Consider the following 17,748-nt stretch of genomic DNA (forward strand, 5'->3'; position numbering starts at 1 on the left):
ACCAATTATTACTTTGATGGCTGAGGTCATTTTTTTCTCCAAGAACAACTCCCAGTGGCGCCAGTTACTGCTTTAATAGATTAGAGGGCAAGTTACTTCAGCAAAAAACTAAAAATACAGATTTGTCAAAAACATGAAAAACTATATACATCTATATAGTTGGAGAACCCAAGTTTTGGAAAAAACAACAACAACAACAGGCAAACAAGTCACACAGGAAAAAAAATCAAGGACATTGTGAAACAAATAATATACAAACTTTTATTCAAAGATAATTCAAGAAAGACACAGTTGGTCATCTTTAAAGAGATTAATCGAAGATCTCAGAAAAACTATCTGCTCAATACACATGGTTACTCACAGAAAGCTTTCTCTTCCATTAATAGCAGCTAAATTTATACACACAGAAAGAATTCTTAAGACCATGCAAATTCAGTTGAATTCCATACATTCATTATATTCATCAAAAACCTGCAGGTATGTTCATGCCAAAGGTGTTACTTTAAGAAAAAAAAATTAAAAACACACACCAAAACATGACCAAGATTAAACTAAAGAAAATAATAAATAAGCATAATTTATATTTTTTTAAAAAAGTTTGGCATCACACATATTAAAGTGTGTTACACCATGTTCATTCCTCAGAAGTGGCGTTTTAAAGTGTTAAGCATTGTTAAATATCAAAAAATACAACTCTGTTTTACAATGTAGTACTGGCATAATTCAAAGTACTGTGCCAATTATAAATAGATAATCAAGTTTCAAACATCTTTTCAAACATATTTAAAGGAAAGCATATAGACACACATTTATATGCACACAATTTATTATATTTATGTAATCAAAGATATTTATAAAAGCAGACAGTTTCGTCTCTCAACTGTGTTGCATACTTACATAGATTTTAATCAGTCCAGAGTCTCTGTTCCCAGTAGAGATTTTTCAGGAGGAAGAATAAAGATAAAACTTAATTTTACAAGAACACACATTAACTTTATTCTCTTTCACAAAATAATCCCGTAGTCACTCGAGGCTGATAAGAACTGGTTTATATGAAAGCGACTGGAGCCTAGAGACCACAGAGCAGGGGCTGTGGTCGAGGTCTCTGGTTAAGTCAGTCAGCGGCTGCTCGGTGCAGAGAAAGCCTACACGGTGCTTCTACCAAAAATAATCTTCGTTATCCGAGGCCTCTAAAGGCAGATGGTCTCATCTTCTGCTGAGACGTAAAGTGCAGAAGACGTAAAGTGGAGAAGCCCGAGGCTCTCAGTCACCTCAGAAATACTTGTCGTCGGCAGCTTCTCATGTATAGATATGCTGAAAACATCCTCCGGGCTCATAATGGTTTATCAATAACTGTGACCCCTGCACGAAGGAATGAAGGAACAAAACATGTCACAGGCAACATTCTGTGCCTTTGAGAAAATCCAGAATTCTGTACTGCGAAAGCCACAGGTGGCAGCTTCTGAGTGCCTTTCCTCCAGGTGACAAGCACCACGTTTTAAAAATCAGATTTGCTCAGGCTGGAGAGATGGCTCAGTGGTGAAGAGCACTGACTTCTCTTCTGCAGGACCTGGGTTCAATTCCCAGCACCCACATGGGAGAATCAAAGCAATCTGTAACTCCAGTTCCAGGGGATCTGGTGCCCTCTCCTGGCCAATGTGGACACCAGGCAGGCATGCAGTGTGCAGACATGCCTGCAGGCAAAACAACCACACACATATAAAATAAAAGTCATTAAAACAAGTAGATTTGTTTATTTTATTTTATGTGCATGAGTGTTTGGCCTGCATGTGCACCACGTGCATGCCTAGTGAACTCAGAAGTCACATAGGGCATGGATCTCCCGGTCGTGGGTTAGGGATGGTTGTGAACACGCCATAGGGGTGCTGGGAACTGAACCTGGGTCCCAGGCAAGAGCAACAAGTGCTCTCCACGGCTGCACTCTCACTCCAGTGTTCATCATTTTCTTCTTCTTTTTAAAATAAAGTTTATTCTTTAAAAAAAGGACTTATTCAGGCACCAAAGCTACACAGAGAAACCCTGTCTCGAAAACAAACAAACAAAAAAGACTTATTGTCACCACCTAATTATGTTTATATGTGTGTGCCTGAGTATGGGTCTGTGCACATGTGAGTTCAGGTGCCCAAAGATTGCAGAAGAGGTGCTTGGCTGTCCTGGAGCTGGAGGTCTTTGTAAAAGTTACTAGTGAGCACTCTTAGCCCTGAGCCGTTCTCTGGCCCCTTGCAAGACCATTTTAACATAGATGACTGTGAAAGACCTGCTTAGATCTGAAAAAATGCTGTATCAGACTTCTTGGCCTAGAACTTCTTTTTTTCCTTTGAAGATATTATTGAGGAGCATTTGCGTTAGTCAGAAAGTAACAAATTGTACCTAATACTTGAAGGGTCAGAAAACCTGCTGGAGGGTGGATATGTCCATCATCTTGATTGTGATGATGGTCTTTATGGGTATGTATGAGTGCCAACAGAGATATACCCTAAAACACACAATAGCTGTTCTATGTCATGACTCAATGAAGTTGCTGGAATTTTTTCCCCCTAATACTGCATCATTTTATTCTGGGATCCTGCTATATAGTTTCCTGTGAGGTGTCATTTTTGAAAGACAGATAGACAGTAGTGATGATTAATTAGTAAAAATGAATCACCCCCCCCAGCATTATAGTAACTGTGTTATATTCTGATACTTACAACATCATCAAAATTAGTAAACATATATGTAGTTGTAAAGACATCATTATATTAAAGATTATTATAATTTTTCTTATTGAGATAATGGGCCAGAAATTACATTATTCAACCAATGGTATACTAAAGTAAGGCATTCTACCATGCCTCCCAAGCAATGCACTGAGATGGTCATACTTGCTTCCAATTAAGGACTTGAATGTGTCACAGCATACGAAGAGACATAAGATGACAACTTGTGGGGGCCACTCTGCTCCTTCCATCATGGAGGTCCCAGGGATTGAACTCAGGTCCCCAGGCTCGGCGAGAGCCTTTACCCGATGAACGCTCTCGCTAGCCCCTTAGTCACACTTCTTGGTTAAGGAATTAAAGCCTTGCTGCACAGTGAACTGCTCTTCACCATATATACTGCTTTTAGTCATTAAAACGTATTAAATATTTTGAGCTATAAATTAGGTATTTGAAGTCATAATAGTGCTTCACTGACAATATGCACACTGAAGGTACACTGTTCAAGCACACGAAGATTTTCTTCTTACAAGAAAATGGGCTGCATCATGTCACCTGTACACGAAGAGATAAAGAACAAAGTAACCATACCTGCATAGCTTCTCCCCGTGCTCATACAAGAGGACACAACTGTCCATTTATCTGTGGTGGGATTATAATACTCTACCGATGCCAAGTTACAGGAACCGTCATCTCCTCCGACAACATATAACAGACCGTTCACTGCACACACACCTTGAAAAGTGATGCAGACAGAAAGCAGTTACTTTCAATAATATTCAGGTGAGTACAAACAACCCCCACATGTTTTCTCAGATGATCAAATGATGCTCAAGAAAAGGGGGCAGAGGAGGGGATGATGACATGTGAGACCTACTCTGTGCATGAGCAAAGCTCCTACTGTGCACCATTACCGTGTGCACCATTACTGCAATAGGTGCTTTAGATATGACTCATTCACTTAATCACCACAACAGCTTTATTTGTAGGTTAGAAGGTATTTCGATCCTCATTAAGAAAATAGAGGGAAGGAGGGAGGGGGGAGGAGAGAGGAGGGAGGGAGGGAGGGAGGGAGGGAGGGAGGGAGGGAGAGAAAGGTCAACGTGGTAAAAGGTTCTCAATGTCAGCTTTTTAGGAAACTAAGAAAATATTTATTAACAGACAGCTGACATGAGTGCCAGAGCTATATAGCTCAGTGGTAGTACAGTTGCCCAGAAGGCAAATGATTCGCAATTCAAGTTTTACATCGGATAGTTAAGCTATTTTGTTTTCTTTAAATGGATCTGGGGTTGTAGTTCTGTAGCAGAGCACTTTCCGAGTATGTATGAGGTGCTGGGTTTAATCTCTGGCACCGCCAAAGAAAAAGAGAATGGTGGTTTATGCTGTAATCCTAGCACTCTGGAGGCTGAGGCAGGAAGATGGTTCACAGCAACCCGGGTGACAAACTGAACCCTGTCTTTAAGAGAGGAGGCAGGGGAAGCAGTAGTATTTATTTGGTTATTAGAGTAACTTTTATTTGGCTTTGGGAAAGTTCAAAAGCTTCTAGAACAACTTTTAAAATATTGATCTCTACTACAGACAGCACACACACTTTTCTTATCCCCAAACAAGTAATACAAATTTTACTTTATTCTTCTGGGGGTGGCAGGGTCTCAATTTGCCTTGAACTCATTATGTAGCCAAGTGATTTTAACTCCTAATTCTGTCTCCACCTCATAAGTGGTAGGACTACAGGCCTGCACCATCACACCCAATTTCCTTTTTCTTCTCTTTTTGAGATAAGGTCTCACTCTGTAGCCCAAAATGGCCTAAAATTCACTCTGTAGCTCAGGCTAGACTAGAGTCATGGTAACCCCATTGTGAGTTCTGGGGCTGTCTGTGCAAGCCTGCTTTACAAACACCATACCTTGAACATTTCTCCAAAGCAATATTGATGTGCATAATCTTAATGGTTGCATACATTTCCACGTATGTAAAACCATGTTTATCTAGTCCTTCGTCACCAGGAGTTACTTAAAATGAGAAAGAAAAAGCATCTCTGTGTTTGAATATTCATGTAATTATTTACTATAGATTTTTTTTAAAAAGACAACTTCAGAGGTAAACACTGTATTTCAACTTCATTTTGTTCAGGGCTGGAGAGATGGCTCAGCCGTTGAGAGCACTGGCTGCTCTTCCAGAGGACCTGGGTTCAATTCTTAGCACCTGCCTGGCAGCTGTGATAACTGTCTGTAACTTCAGTTCCAGGGGATCCTACTCCCTCTTCTGGCCTCCACAGGTACCAGACGAACAAGTGGTGTACAGGCATACATACAGGCAAAACACCCACACACATAAAATGTAAGTTTTATTAAGTCAACTGAATTATTTTTAAGTAAAGAACCTAAGCCAGGCATGATATCATACACATACCTGACCTCCCAGCTCTTGGGTCCAAGAGAATAGCAAGTTTGGGGCTAACCTGGTCTGCAGTGAGACCTAGCCTCGAACACACAACTGTCTGACATTTCCAAAATAATCATTCAAAAATGCATATTCAAAAGTACACTAAGATGGAGTGGGCCTTCTTTCTCTCTTTTGCTCAGACTCAACTGTTTTACTATTCTAGTCTTCTCCCAAGGGTCAAACTCACACTGCTTTCAAACAATTCAAAACACTCAGAAGCAGAAGCCACATACAAGTTCCTCAAGATCTGCATGGGTACCTGAGTCCATGCTAACTCACTGACAGACAGCAATTGACGGTGAGGACATCCAAGAGGCCTGGATGGCCCAGTGAGCTCAGGGCTATGCTTCCCCAGCCCCTCCATACACCTACGAGGGACTCCCAGGTGAAAGAGCATCCCACAGCGGAGGAGGTCAGTTTCTGCACCCAGTCAAGCTGGGCGGCCATCCCTTCTAATGCTGTAAGTTCACTAACACACTGAGTCACACAGTCCTTTAGGCAGTTGGGAACCAAACCACTTTGCCAAAAAGACAGACTTCCCTCAAGCACTTGGCCATTTGGGTCTGTCACGCAGAGCAGCCTGGGATTATTAATTATTTATTATTATTATTATTATTATTATTATTATTATTATTATTATTAATTATTTTTCCTTCATCTCCCCAGTGCTGGGATTACAGGGATGTGCTACCATGCCTAGTTTTTTTTTTTTTTAAATACAGTTTACCACGCTTATGAAAACTTCTGAGATATGGCTTGTAAATTGGTTGCTAACTCAGACTCCCTCATCTTTCCCCATGTGGAATTAGCACATGCCCTTCCCCCTCCTTGCCAGATGAGCCCTTTCTTCCCCAGAGGTGCCTGGAGAAGACCTTTATCCTAGATTAAGGAAAGAGTCTGGACAGAGCTTATCAGATGCTGAGAAACACAGACTGAAGGTTACCCAACATTTCTAATGCCGAATCCTCACACCCTGGATCAAGCACTGGGTGCTGCAATGCTTCCAGATTATCTCTTGCTGAAACGCTTGTCATATCTTACCAAATGCAAGCGACTGGGTAAAGTGCATGGCCGAATAGTTAATTATAAATTTTGCACTGCTATGGACAGTCCTTCCTGTCCATCCTGTACTTTTGTGTTTCCCTTTGGCCACAAAGAAAACAAACAAACAAAAAGCATTTTTTCTTTTTTAGGGAGTGCATCTAGCAATGGAATTCAACCGTACACAGTAACCTTGGGAATCATCAGGAATTTACACTACGGGAAGGAAGGGCAGAGGACTGGCATTTCCTTCTCAGGAATCGTTTAAGTACAGTCATATCACTTCAGCTCAGCCACGGGCTGGCTATAGAGTGCTGATCCCCTGAGAGTATAACAGAGATGGGGAATTCCTACTATCGAGGGATGCTGGAGCCTGGGTCAGCTAGCCTGACACGGAAGCATGTGTCTGGTAATGCTGGTGTAAACGCACCTACAGCACTGCCCTCTGTGTGAAAACGGGGCATACAGGGCTTCAAACAACACATGATACTTCGTGGTTAATAGCCATGCCACTATTTTATGTATTTTATAGTTATTTTGAAGAATATCCTTCTATGCATCGAAGATACATGTACGGTAAACAATGTAGCGTTGCCCTGGCAGTTTACGTCTACTGGGTTTGGTTTTGTTGTGTTTTGTTTTGCTTTGTTTATTGCATCAAGCGCCCACATGGTGTAAGTGGCCTATAACATCTTGGATTATGTAAGTCTGACATTCACACCATGTGAGACACACTTGTAGCTAAACCCTTTTCACAACATGTCTGTGGGAACAAACGTGACTGCAGTACTCTGACCTCGAAGACCTTGGTATTCTTAAAATTATTTCAAATTTCTTCATGAATCCCGAACCACATTACATCAAAGCAAGCTCTTCAGACTTCCCCCCAGATACAGATAATAATTCCATTTGTTTATAAAAGTCTTGTTACATAGTCCAGACTGGCTGGAACCCAAGATCCTCTTACCTCTAGCTCCCAGTGCTGGTATTACAGGTGTGCTCCATTACATCTGATTCAAGTAGCTTCTACCTGGGTAACTGGGCAAATCCACTAAGAACTGAGCTCACTAGCATGTGATATGTGACGGGCACTCAAAAATGTTTACATTGAAACTGAGTGAATTCAAGTATCAAATTGTTGGGAACCAAAAATTGGATAGCTGTGCCTTGACTTTTCTTGCTTGGATGATCTGGCATAACTGCACCCATTGAATTGCAAAAACAATCATTCCCAGAAAAAACACAAAGTGTACTTTTAGATTAACTTCCTGGAGTATGTTTGATTGATCAGTTGTTCAAAGCACTGGACCAAAGAGATATCTCCCTAACCCTTTTCTAATTGATTGATCGGTTGCTTGAGCACTGGACCAAAGAGACCTCGTCCTGAACCCTTTTCTAACAATTTTTTCATCTCCCTCCCTTCCCCTCATATCCACCAGTATATAAGCTTGCTTCACTTTGCAATAAATGAGACCTTGACGTGACTCAGACTGTCTCTGTCTTTCTTTATGCGCTTGGTCTCCTTCCCCTCTCGCCCCCATTGGTCTTTCAGGTGGTGCCTCCTCGGGTCCGACCTAATAACCTGGCCTGCAGGACAAATAAAGAGGGGTCTACCAGCAATCTCATCTACAAACATCACCAAAAGCTGCTATAGAATGGAAGGTCTGCAAGGTCTCCAAAGTATAGAAACAACATACTATATTCTAGATACCACGCACGGCATCACACTGTGTGTGTACGCACGTGTGTGCGCGCGCACAGACACACACACACACACACACACACACACACACACACACACACACACACACTGACCTCGGACTTCTGAGCCTCCTGTTACCACCTCCATCACTGGACTGTTTACATTAAAAGCACTGACCACAATGCCTGACTTTTGTGGCCCTAGTGATGGAACCCTGGGCCTCCCAAATGCTGAGCAAGCATTCTACCAAATACGCCTTATAAGTGTTTGTCTGTTTTGAGACAGGGTCTTATTCTGTAGCCAGCCCAAGCTGTCCTGGAACCCTCTACATATCCTCAAACCCACAACAATCCTCCTGCTTCAGCACCCCAATGCTAGGATTACAGACATGAGCCACCATATCTGGTTTCTTAAATTGTTAAAAAAAAAAAAAATTAATTTGGTGGTGCTAGGGACCAAGCCCTGGGTCTTACACATGTGAGGCAAGTGCTGTACCACTGCACGAAGCTGGGGTCCAGCTCAGATGTTCACTGCACTGAGCTGTGGTCTAACCCAGGTGTTCACTGCACCGAGCTGTGGTCCAGCCCAGGAGTTCACTTTTAAGGGCTTCCTAAATAAGCTTTTGCACTGGAAACCCTCAAAGACAATCAGGGAATGGAATTATCAAATGAACAATGGAAAAATACGCAGGGGAAACTAGAAAAAAAGTCTCTAAAAATGCAGCATGGCTGGCATAACCTTGGGTTCAACAGATACCTGCGTTTCTTCTGCACATGTTCATATCTGCAACCTGCCTCCAGGCGTTGGTGGTGGGGTCATATACTTCCACACTCTTTCGTACTAAAGGACCATCATGACCTCCTACAGCATATAATAAGTTGTTTAGGACACCAACACCTGTAAAACACAACCAAGCAAATTACAGTAGAGCAGAGCAGGCAAGAACCTTGCAGGACAGTGCAGCAGACGCAGATGGCTTGAGAAGAAACTCTGAGGTCCTAACTCACTGGCAGGACACTATCGGGAAAGCCCATCACTGCAGAAGCTGAGGGGAATGGACTGGGAAGGACCTTAGGAAGAACGGTTATTCTAGTAAGTGAAGAAAGTCGAACCGGAGGGGCAGATGCAAAGCCCTTTAATAAAATCCTCTCATAAGTAAGTCTCCAAAGCGTCCAGTCTGCGAAAGCTTGTATCTGAAAGAGACGGCCATGAGAAGACCTGCTTACTGAACAACTTCCAAATAAGCACTAAAAACCGCAACCTCAAAGGAATGACAAAATGACATTATGTAACTAATGCAGAGGAGCCTTCCAGCACTGGAGCCTTTTACTCTGTAAAAATGCACGGACGTGCTACTTATCACGGCCACTTAAAGCATTAGGAGAGCCAGTAAAAGCAACATACATTTTCAAACCCCATGCGCAGACGCCCATCAGTATTTCCCCTCGGCTGCTGACCGGGGCTTCTACTTACCTGCTCCACTCCGTCTGGTGCTCATTTCTGCTATGTAGGTCCACTCGTTTGCAGTGGCATTGTAGCATTCTACTGTGCTGAGACACTGGCGGGAAGCTCCATCGTAACCCCCCACGGCATAGAGCAAACCTAGACACGGAACCACAGAGAAGCCCGAATAAATAACCTATTCTCCACATCATGAAATATTAATATATCGTGCTCTGTGGTAACAGAGCTTCCCCTTAAAGTAGTCCTAGTTTTTAGAATATACTATAGTCTTGCCAAATGGTTAACAGGTGGAATGACCGTATCATATTAGAAAGAGAGCATGGAATAGAGGAGGTGCTCTTTCTTCCATGTTTCACATTCCCATCAGTGATCTGATCGACAGCACAGAGAAGTACACTCATGACTTTAGATAACACTAGTCGATTCACGAACAACATCCTGGAAAACAGAAATACCAGTTACCCTAGTCAGCTGGGGCAGGGAGTTAAATTAAGAGTGAGTAGCAGCGGGGCTCAACAGTCCAGAGCATTGGCCACTCTTCTAAAGGACCGGTGTTCGAGCCCTAGCCCCCACATGGCGAGCAGCACACAACCATCTCCAACTTCCAGGGGGTCTGACACCCTCTTCTGGCCTCCACGGACACTGCATGGACATGGTGCACTGCTGTGGATACCGCTCTGTGTAAATAAAGTTCTGATTGGCCAGTGGCCAGGCAGGAAGTATAGGCGGGACAAGAGAGAAGAGGATTCTGGGAAGTAGAAGGCTGGCGGGAGTAAAGACATTGGTAAGCCACATGCCATGTGGCAAAGTATAGATTAACAGAAATGGGTTAATTTAAGATAAAAGAAGTAGATAACAAGCAGCCTGCCACGGCCATACAGTTTATAAGCAATATAAGTTCCTGTGTGCTTTCTTGGTTGGGTCTGAGCGACTGTGGGACTGGTGGGTAAGAGAGATTTGTCCTGACTGGGCCAGGCAGGAAAACTCTTAACTACAGTGCACAGACATACATGCAGGCAAAAGACCCATATACATTAAAAAAAGAAAGAAAAGAAAAGCAGTGCCAGAATGCTATACAGAATGCAATGAAATGCTGGCAAGACAAAGCTATGAGGTATTAACACTACACCATGGATGAAGTATTAATATACATCATGAGTGACATGAAAAACAACAGGTGAAATGGGAAAAGCCAGTCGTAAACATGTGCTATGGTTTCATTTATATAAAATGTCTAGAAGAGAGAAATGTACACAGTGACAGGAAGTCGGGACAGCTAAGGGAAGCAGGGCTTTTAAAAATGTTCTTTTTTTTAAAAAGATTTATTTATTTATTATGCATACAGTGTTCTGTTTGCATGTATCCCCTACAGGTCAGAAGAGGGCACCAGATCTCATTACAGATGGTTGTGAGCCCCCACGTGGTTGCTGGGAATTGAACTCAGGACCTCTGGAAGAGCAGCCAGTGTTCTTAACCTCTGAACCCTCTCTCCAGCCCCTTAAAAATGTTCTTAAATGAATTGTGGTGATAGCTACATAGGAGTCAAATGGGAAGTTTTTATGACATTTCAATTACATTTTAAGAAAAACATTTTAAAAATATTTATTTTTATTATTATTAATTACACACACACACACACACACACACACACACACACACACACACACACGAATGCAGGTGCCCGCAGAGGTCAGAGGCACTGGCTGCCCCTGCAGCTGGAGTCACACACAGTTGTGAGCTGCCTAATGTGGGTGCTGGGAACCTAACTCAGGTCCTCTGGACGAGCAGAAGATCGTAACTGCTAAGACATCTCTCCAGCCCCCTGAAAACTACTTTGAAAAGTATACAGAAAGCTGGGACTGCTGGCGCACACTTTAATCCTAGCAGTCTGGAGGAACGGGACGGTTGTTCTATGAGTTTGAATCCAGCCTGGTCTACACAGTGAGTTCTAGGGCAGCCAGAGCTACACAGTAAAAAACCCTGTCTTAAGGTTTGTTTTAACCATCAGTGAGGAAGAATTGGAAAAACATGAATTTTCCTAAGCTAGTATTTGAGGGGGAGAAATCACACCAAAGAGAAATAACACATAAGGCTTTCCTTCATCTGGGACACAGCAGGATAACAATAAACTAACCATAGCAACTGCCTCTTGAAGGTTAAATGGCCTTCACCTGATACAAACTTTTGGCTCTACAATGAACGACCTGAACTGTTTCTCCAACAGTTGTAACAATAGGTGAAAGGGCTGGGTGCCACTTTGGGAATAAGGCACATGTCTAGGATCTGGGTTCAAGTTCCAGTGAGGTAAGAGAAATTAGTTGACAGGTTTACGTAGTCACAAAGAGGGAGGGAGGGAGAAGAGCGGGGGGGTGGGGGGGGGGGGGGGGGGGAAGCAGGCAGAAAGGCTTGCTTATACAGTTTAGTTTACATAAATGGGCTCATGTTAAAGGAGCAATCAAAATATATAACCACTGCTTTTCCTCCATCCGTTTATGAAGGCGTGTTCAATGTCTAGATGAACTACTCTCTGGAACCCAGAGTAGCTGCAGACACCCACCTGGGGGACCTGGCAGACCTACCTCCAACTACGCCCACACCCACACTGCTCCTCCTTGTGTTCATCGGCGCCACATGAAACCACTCATTGGATTTGATGTTGTACGCTTCCACAGACGATAAACCTGCGAGAAAGCACAGTACCCTTCAGCTCCTCCTCCAAAAAAAGAAGAAAATGGGAAAGCATGCTAATTACATGGCAGGAGTGGCTTTTTTACTGGAAGCTTCTACTCAAGATGTTGCTGTTGTAAGCTTTTTAAGCAGAAGAATGATGGATATTAATGCATAAGAAACAAAATTCATATAATTGCACTGTTATAGCTTTATAAAATAGTTATGGGGGGGGGGGTTGTGCACATGACTGCAGTTCCCCTTCAGGCCAGAAGAGGGCGCTGGGTATCCTAGAGCTGGAGTTACAGCTGTTTGTGAGGTGCTTTGCCTGAGCGCTGGGAACCGAACTCTGGTCCTCTAAAAGGGCAGCAAGCACTCTTAACCACATACCATCTCTCCAGCCTTCACTCATCTTTTAAAGAAAAAAAAATGTTAATTTACAGTTTTGAGACAAGTTCTCACACTGTAGCCAAGGCTACCCTCAAACTTACAATCATCTTGTCCCCAAATTTCACCACATTGGCCTTTAAAGAAATCCTGTCATTTTAAAATGGCTCTGAATATAATGCCTACTAAAAACACTCAGCTATACGCTAATGTTACCATCATCTGTCCCATCAATGGGGTTAGCATGTTAATTCTAACAGCTGTGTAGGAGAGAAGCAATTACCTGTGCTGCCATCAAAGCCGCCCACTGCATATAACAATCCATTCAGCACGGCTGCTCCCAGCGTGCTTCTTCGGTCCCGCATGTTTGCAACGCTGGTCCACTGGTCTTTCACAGGGTCATAGGAATCGACAGTGCGAACCCTTAGCGAACCATTGAAACCACCAACCGCAAAGACAAGCCCAGCCATGTAGACCATCCCTGCAAAGAAGACATCGATTCAGGAGGAATACGCCATCCAACAGTAGTCATCCTGCTTTGAAAGCAGGCTGTGATCAACACAGCCCACAGTGTTTGTCAGAGCACAAAACTCTCAACAGTTTTAAATACTGAATCGGTCTTGAAAAATTCTCTTCAATTTCCAAGAAACCTAAAATCAAAGTGCACCATGAGGTATGTACTAGACATTCACTGTTGCGGTCTGCTGTAAGCTAAGATGAAAAAGTTTTCATGGCCGTTGAAAACTAGTGGGCTAGGAGTGTGTGTGGCCCGGTGGTAAAGTGCTTGCCTGGCCTTGCACCCCATAAACAAAGTTAAAGAGTAGCAGAGAGAGAGAGAGAATGACTGTGACTATCCTGGCCTCCAGATGTCCTAGGCAGAAGAGGAACTCTTTGACTAGATTACAGCCCTGGCCCCTCACTCTTCCAGAACGAAGTAACTCTGACTACGCTGGTACACAACATCCCACAGGACACGCTGCTGGGAAGAGGCCAGCCGCATGGAAAGACACTATAGAACTCATTCAACAAAGGGGGATGAGAACCATGGGTCCACATTTCCCCCAGTGGGGATTCTCAAGCTTTGTAACTGCTTCTTTTGAGGAGCTTTGGCCAAATAACATCTGCTTCAATGCATCTGTAAAACACATGCTAGAATGGAAGCCACCGTTGCGTGCAGCTTGGTTGGACATTTCCTAGAACTAAAGGCCCAGGGTTAAAGAGTTTTCTCTCTCGGTATTTCATTAAGGTAACTAGCAAATCAGTCAGCAAACTGCCAGCCCCGCCAGTCTGTCCTAGAAAGTCAGATGAAGAAGACAGTAGAGCAGCCAGGCACAAGGGAAGACACCCGCAATCCCAGTGCTTGGGAGGCTGAGGCAGAAGGAACAGGAAGTTCAAGGCCAGCCTGGGCTACATAGACACATAGACCCTGTCTCCAAAAAACTAAAATGAGCTGCTATCCTTCCACAGAAAGGGTTCAGTCAGACTGTTACATGAGCTTCTTCTTCTTTAATTTAAACAGGTCTCATGTAGTGCAGGCTGGCCTTGAACTCACTATGTAGTAAAGGATGACCTTGAACCCCTCATCTTCGTGCCTCCTCCCCTGGAGAGCTGAGATGAGAGGCACAGACTACCTTGTGCATGTCTAATAGACTTTTTCCCCCCTAAATGGCTGAAATAAGACCCGAGAGCTCCCAAAGACCCGGAAACAGAGAGCTGGTCATGCCAGCCCACGCTCACCTGCTCTGCACCTCCTGGAAGGCAGCTCTGCCACCTGGTGCCATCGCTCCTCTTTGAAGTCATAGCATTCCACACTTCGGATAGCCTTCGGTGCTTGGCCCCCGACTACCACCATCAACTACAAGGGAAGAAATGTAAGTGCTTGAACCAATGACGTCACCTACTGGAGAGACTCACGACAGCCTACAGGACAGGGACAAGAGGAGCTTTGGGACCAAGAGGACACAGGAAGCTGGAGGAAAATGGCTACTGAACCGACAGGTCCACGGCATCGGCAAGGGGCACACGTCAGAACTGCGATTCTATCATCGAGCACATTCAGTTTAAAAACAGGCTTCCAGAAACTTACAGAGGCCTCTAGCCCCTCCAGCCAAAGTGGTATTTAAGGCAAAAACAGTAGGCGGCCAACACTGGCAAGGCTGCCAGGAGGCATGGGGCTGGCTGTAAAGCAGACCCTGGTGCTGCAGTCCTCAGAGGTTAAGACTGCTACAGTCCAGAAGAGATGGAAGTCAAGTGTGTTACTAGGCAATGAGGAAGAGGACAGTCAAGTATTCATAGATGGAGAAATGTTTGAAAAAAAGAGTCCCCTGAGTGGATGAGAACATAGAAAGAGGCCTCTCTCGACACTCCATAAATAAACCATCCTCAGAACGTAACAAGAGGCCTTCCGTAACAAGTTTCCTCCGGTCAATAGGACAGCTGACTAAACACATCTCTATCTGCCTAGAAGTACGCTGGGGATTACACAGGACATGATCACTACCTGCCATGAGCTTATAGATTGCATCGAGGAACTAACACCCCCAGATAGAGTTCAAAGCCAACGTGCAATTGTAGCAAACAAAACCCACATGACATTAACTGCAATTGGGGATCAGGAAAAGGAGAGCAGAAGTTAGCTGGGGAGCTGGAGCAAAGACTTTGGGAGACAGACGGGACTTTGGTCTCTCGCCACACACAAGGGTACTTTCTGACACATCAGAACAACGTCACAGTGAATAGGGGAAACTGTCAAGTCTGGGCAAGGCCTCTGGGGGAAGAAGAGATCATGATAAGAGAAATGAATACTAAAAACAAACAAATAACAACAGCAATGTGGAGAAGCTCACGAAAATGGGAGGTTTGTGACCGTGACCACAGGACCACCTACCTGTACTGAAAACTACAGAAAGATGTGCACACAGAAAGCATGATTCCAGAGTCACAGTAAATCCCAAGTTCAAAAAAAAAAAAAAAAAGTAGCCCGTGTTAGTTACAGGGTAAAGCAGAAAACCCTTAGGGTGCCAGCGCTTAGCACAGACCAAGGGTGCCAGAGACTTCAGTTTATTCTTCTAGTTCCGAATTCAAGTAAGAATTAGGGAAAATCATTACACCCTACCACAACAATAAAACAGCAGGGGCAAGACTGTAAAACCAGTCTTGCATGGCCCATCAAGATCAACCCTATGCTCAAACTTCAAACCTCAAAGCTCCGTTGGACAATGACAGAGGATGGAAAGGGTCCTCCATGATGTCTTCGAAGAAGACCAAGTCAAACATCAAACCTCAGAACAAAATAGAGTTATCTTCAAGATTTTGTTTCCAATTTTAATTATGTGTGTATGTATATGATTGAGTGCGGTGGTTTGTGGACATTGAGTATGCCTGCAGAGGCCAGAGGATAAGGGTACTGGGAACCAAACTCAGGTCCTCTGCAAAGGGCAGTGTGCACTCTTAACCACTGAGCCATCTCTCCAGCCCCGAGAATATTTGAAAATCCTCAATCAGCATACCAATTGACAGATTTCACGATTCTCAAACCAAGATTCGTTATTTCCACATTGAACGGAGAACAGCAGAGAAAGCATGTCACTACAGAGAACAGCAGGAACATCTTCGTTTGACTTCTCCAAGAGAGACAAAGTCCGGTAGGGCTTTGTCCTCCAGGCATCAGAGGAAAGGAAACAGGAGGAAGGCATGAGTGGGCAGAGAGCAGGGACAGCAGCGAAGACCTGGGAAACCTGAGTGCTGAGATCAGCAAAGGGGCTGTTAGTATCACTGGTTGGTACTCATCTGTAAAAGCCACTTAACCCGACCTGAGGGCCATGCTGTGTGTCACAGCACACAAGGACCAACAGGACAGGGGAGCGGATGTAGGGAAAAGTTAAAGGAAACACTGGAGGAGGGTGAGAGGTGGGGAAACAAGGAAATTCAGGTTATCCTGAATGTAGGTCACTTAGACTTCCTTCACCCAGAAACACATCCATGTTTCTTTACCAAAAAAGTCGAGGGGGAGGCATGTGCTAACAGAGATAACAAAGTATGCAGTAGCAAAACACATACAGTGGGGTTGCAGAGATGGCTCGGTGATGATGAGCATGTACTGCTCCAGGAGAGGACCAGAGTTCAGTTCCCACACCCAGGCTGGGTGGCTCACAACTGCCTGTGACTCATCTCCAGAGAATCCAATGCCCTCTTCTGGATTTCACATGTACCGGCATGCGCATGCATACGCACAGACACACACATAAAAATTAAAGATGAATGTAAAAAGCATACAGTTTCTCATTATGACATCCAACTATAGAGATGCTTCACAAATCCTCGTTTAGTTTACCTAGGATGCGAAACTAATGTGTGGGACTAAGAAGTCATATGTGTAATTAGACAGCACTAGTCAGAAAGTAACGTAAGAAAACACATTTACAGTGGGACTACATCAGAATTTAGGGTAATTTACTCAGCACTGCTACTGTGCTGTATTCATTTGACCCTTCAGGATCACAATAAAGGTATCTCCACTACAAGATGCACATGCATGTAACATTAAGCCTGCTTCATGCCTACCTACTTACTTAGAAAAAACCCGAGTCTGACCACTGTAAAATGGTAAACGGCACCATAGAAGAACTTCCCACACGGGCACCTTCTCCAAAAGCCATGTGCATAAACAAGCATCTCAGAGGGACGGCGCATCCAGAAGGTGCACACTCCGAGTCGAAATGCTGCTCAGACTGTCGGCCCTCCTGCTGCCGCCCTTCCCACGGCAAGGGAGGGAAACCGAGGTGAGGGGGAGTGAAACGCCAGAGAACCTCCCTCCGTGAATCCACAGGCACACCACAACCAACAGCTAAAACACGGACAATCTGGAGCTATCCATCAGTGGAAAGGGAGGCCACACCAAAGAGGCCCAGGAGAAAAGTTAACTGAAGAGATGGCTTAAGCCTTACAAAGAGAGAAAGAAAACACTTGACGGGGCTTTACCAAGGACTCCTCAGCTCTGCGAAAGTGCCGTGTTTAGCCTGGAAACGAGACCAAATTCATCTTTATTCTGAAGGCCTCTCTGCAGTACAGCTGAAGATGCCGGGGGGGGGGGGGGGGGGGGGGGCGGCTTTTGTTTCCCCCTCACAGATATGAAATATTTATGAAGTACTGAAGTTGGGGGCTATGATGAGATGGCTCAGAAAGGGATGGGGCTTGCCACCAAGCCTGATGATGTGAGTTCAACCTCCGGGACCCACACAGGGGAAAGAGAGAATGGACTCCCAAGTTGTCCTCTGACATCCACGTGTGCACCTGCATGTGTGCACATGCACACACACACACACA

At 44.2% G+C, this 17,748-nt stretch overlaps 1 protein-coding gene across 2 annotated transcripts in view; it reads right to left on the reverse strand.

Annotated features, from left to right (window-relative positions):
• Window positions 1-235: 235 nt before the first annotated feature.
• The window catches only part of Klhl2 (kelch like family member 2), a 110,950-nt gene continuing 93,437 nt past the window's right edge, over window positions 236-17,748 (reverse strand). The window contains exons 9-15 of one of the 2 annotated variants that reach the window (XM_036209381.1): window positions 14,161-14,278; window positions 12,707-12,904; window positions 11,949-12,050; window positions 9,379-9,507; window positions 8,662-8,802; window positions 3,309-3,452; window positions 236-1,362 (exon numbers count right to left, since the gene is read on the reverse strand). In XM_036209381.1, the coding sequence (XP_036065274.1) occupies window positions 1,334-1,362; window positions 3,309-3,452; window positions 8,662-8,802; window positions 9,379-9,507; window positions 11,949-12,050; window positions 12,707-12,904; window positions 14,161-14,278 (861 nt within the window). In that variant the 3' untranslated portion in view covers window positions 236-1,333. The remainder of the gene's footprint in view (window positions 1,363-3,308; window positions 3,453-8,661; window positions 8,803-9,378; window positions 9,508-11,948; window positions 12,051-12,706; window positions 12,905-14,160; window positions 14,279-17,748) is intronic. The other variant, XM_036209380.1, reaches the window with a different exon arrangement.

This window comes from Onychomys torridus, chromosome 17 (genome assembly GCF_903995425.1).
Source record: "Onychomys torridus chromosome 17, mOncTor1.1, whole genome shotgun sequence".
NCBI lineage: Eukaryota > Metazoa > Chordata > Mammalia > Rodentia > Cricetidae > Onychomys > Onychomys torridus.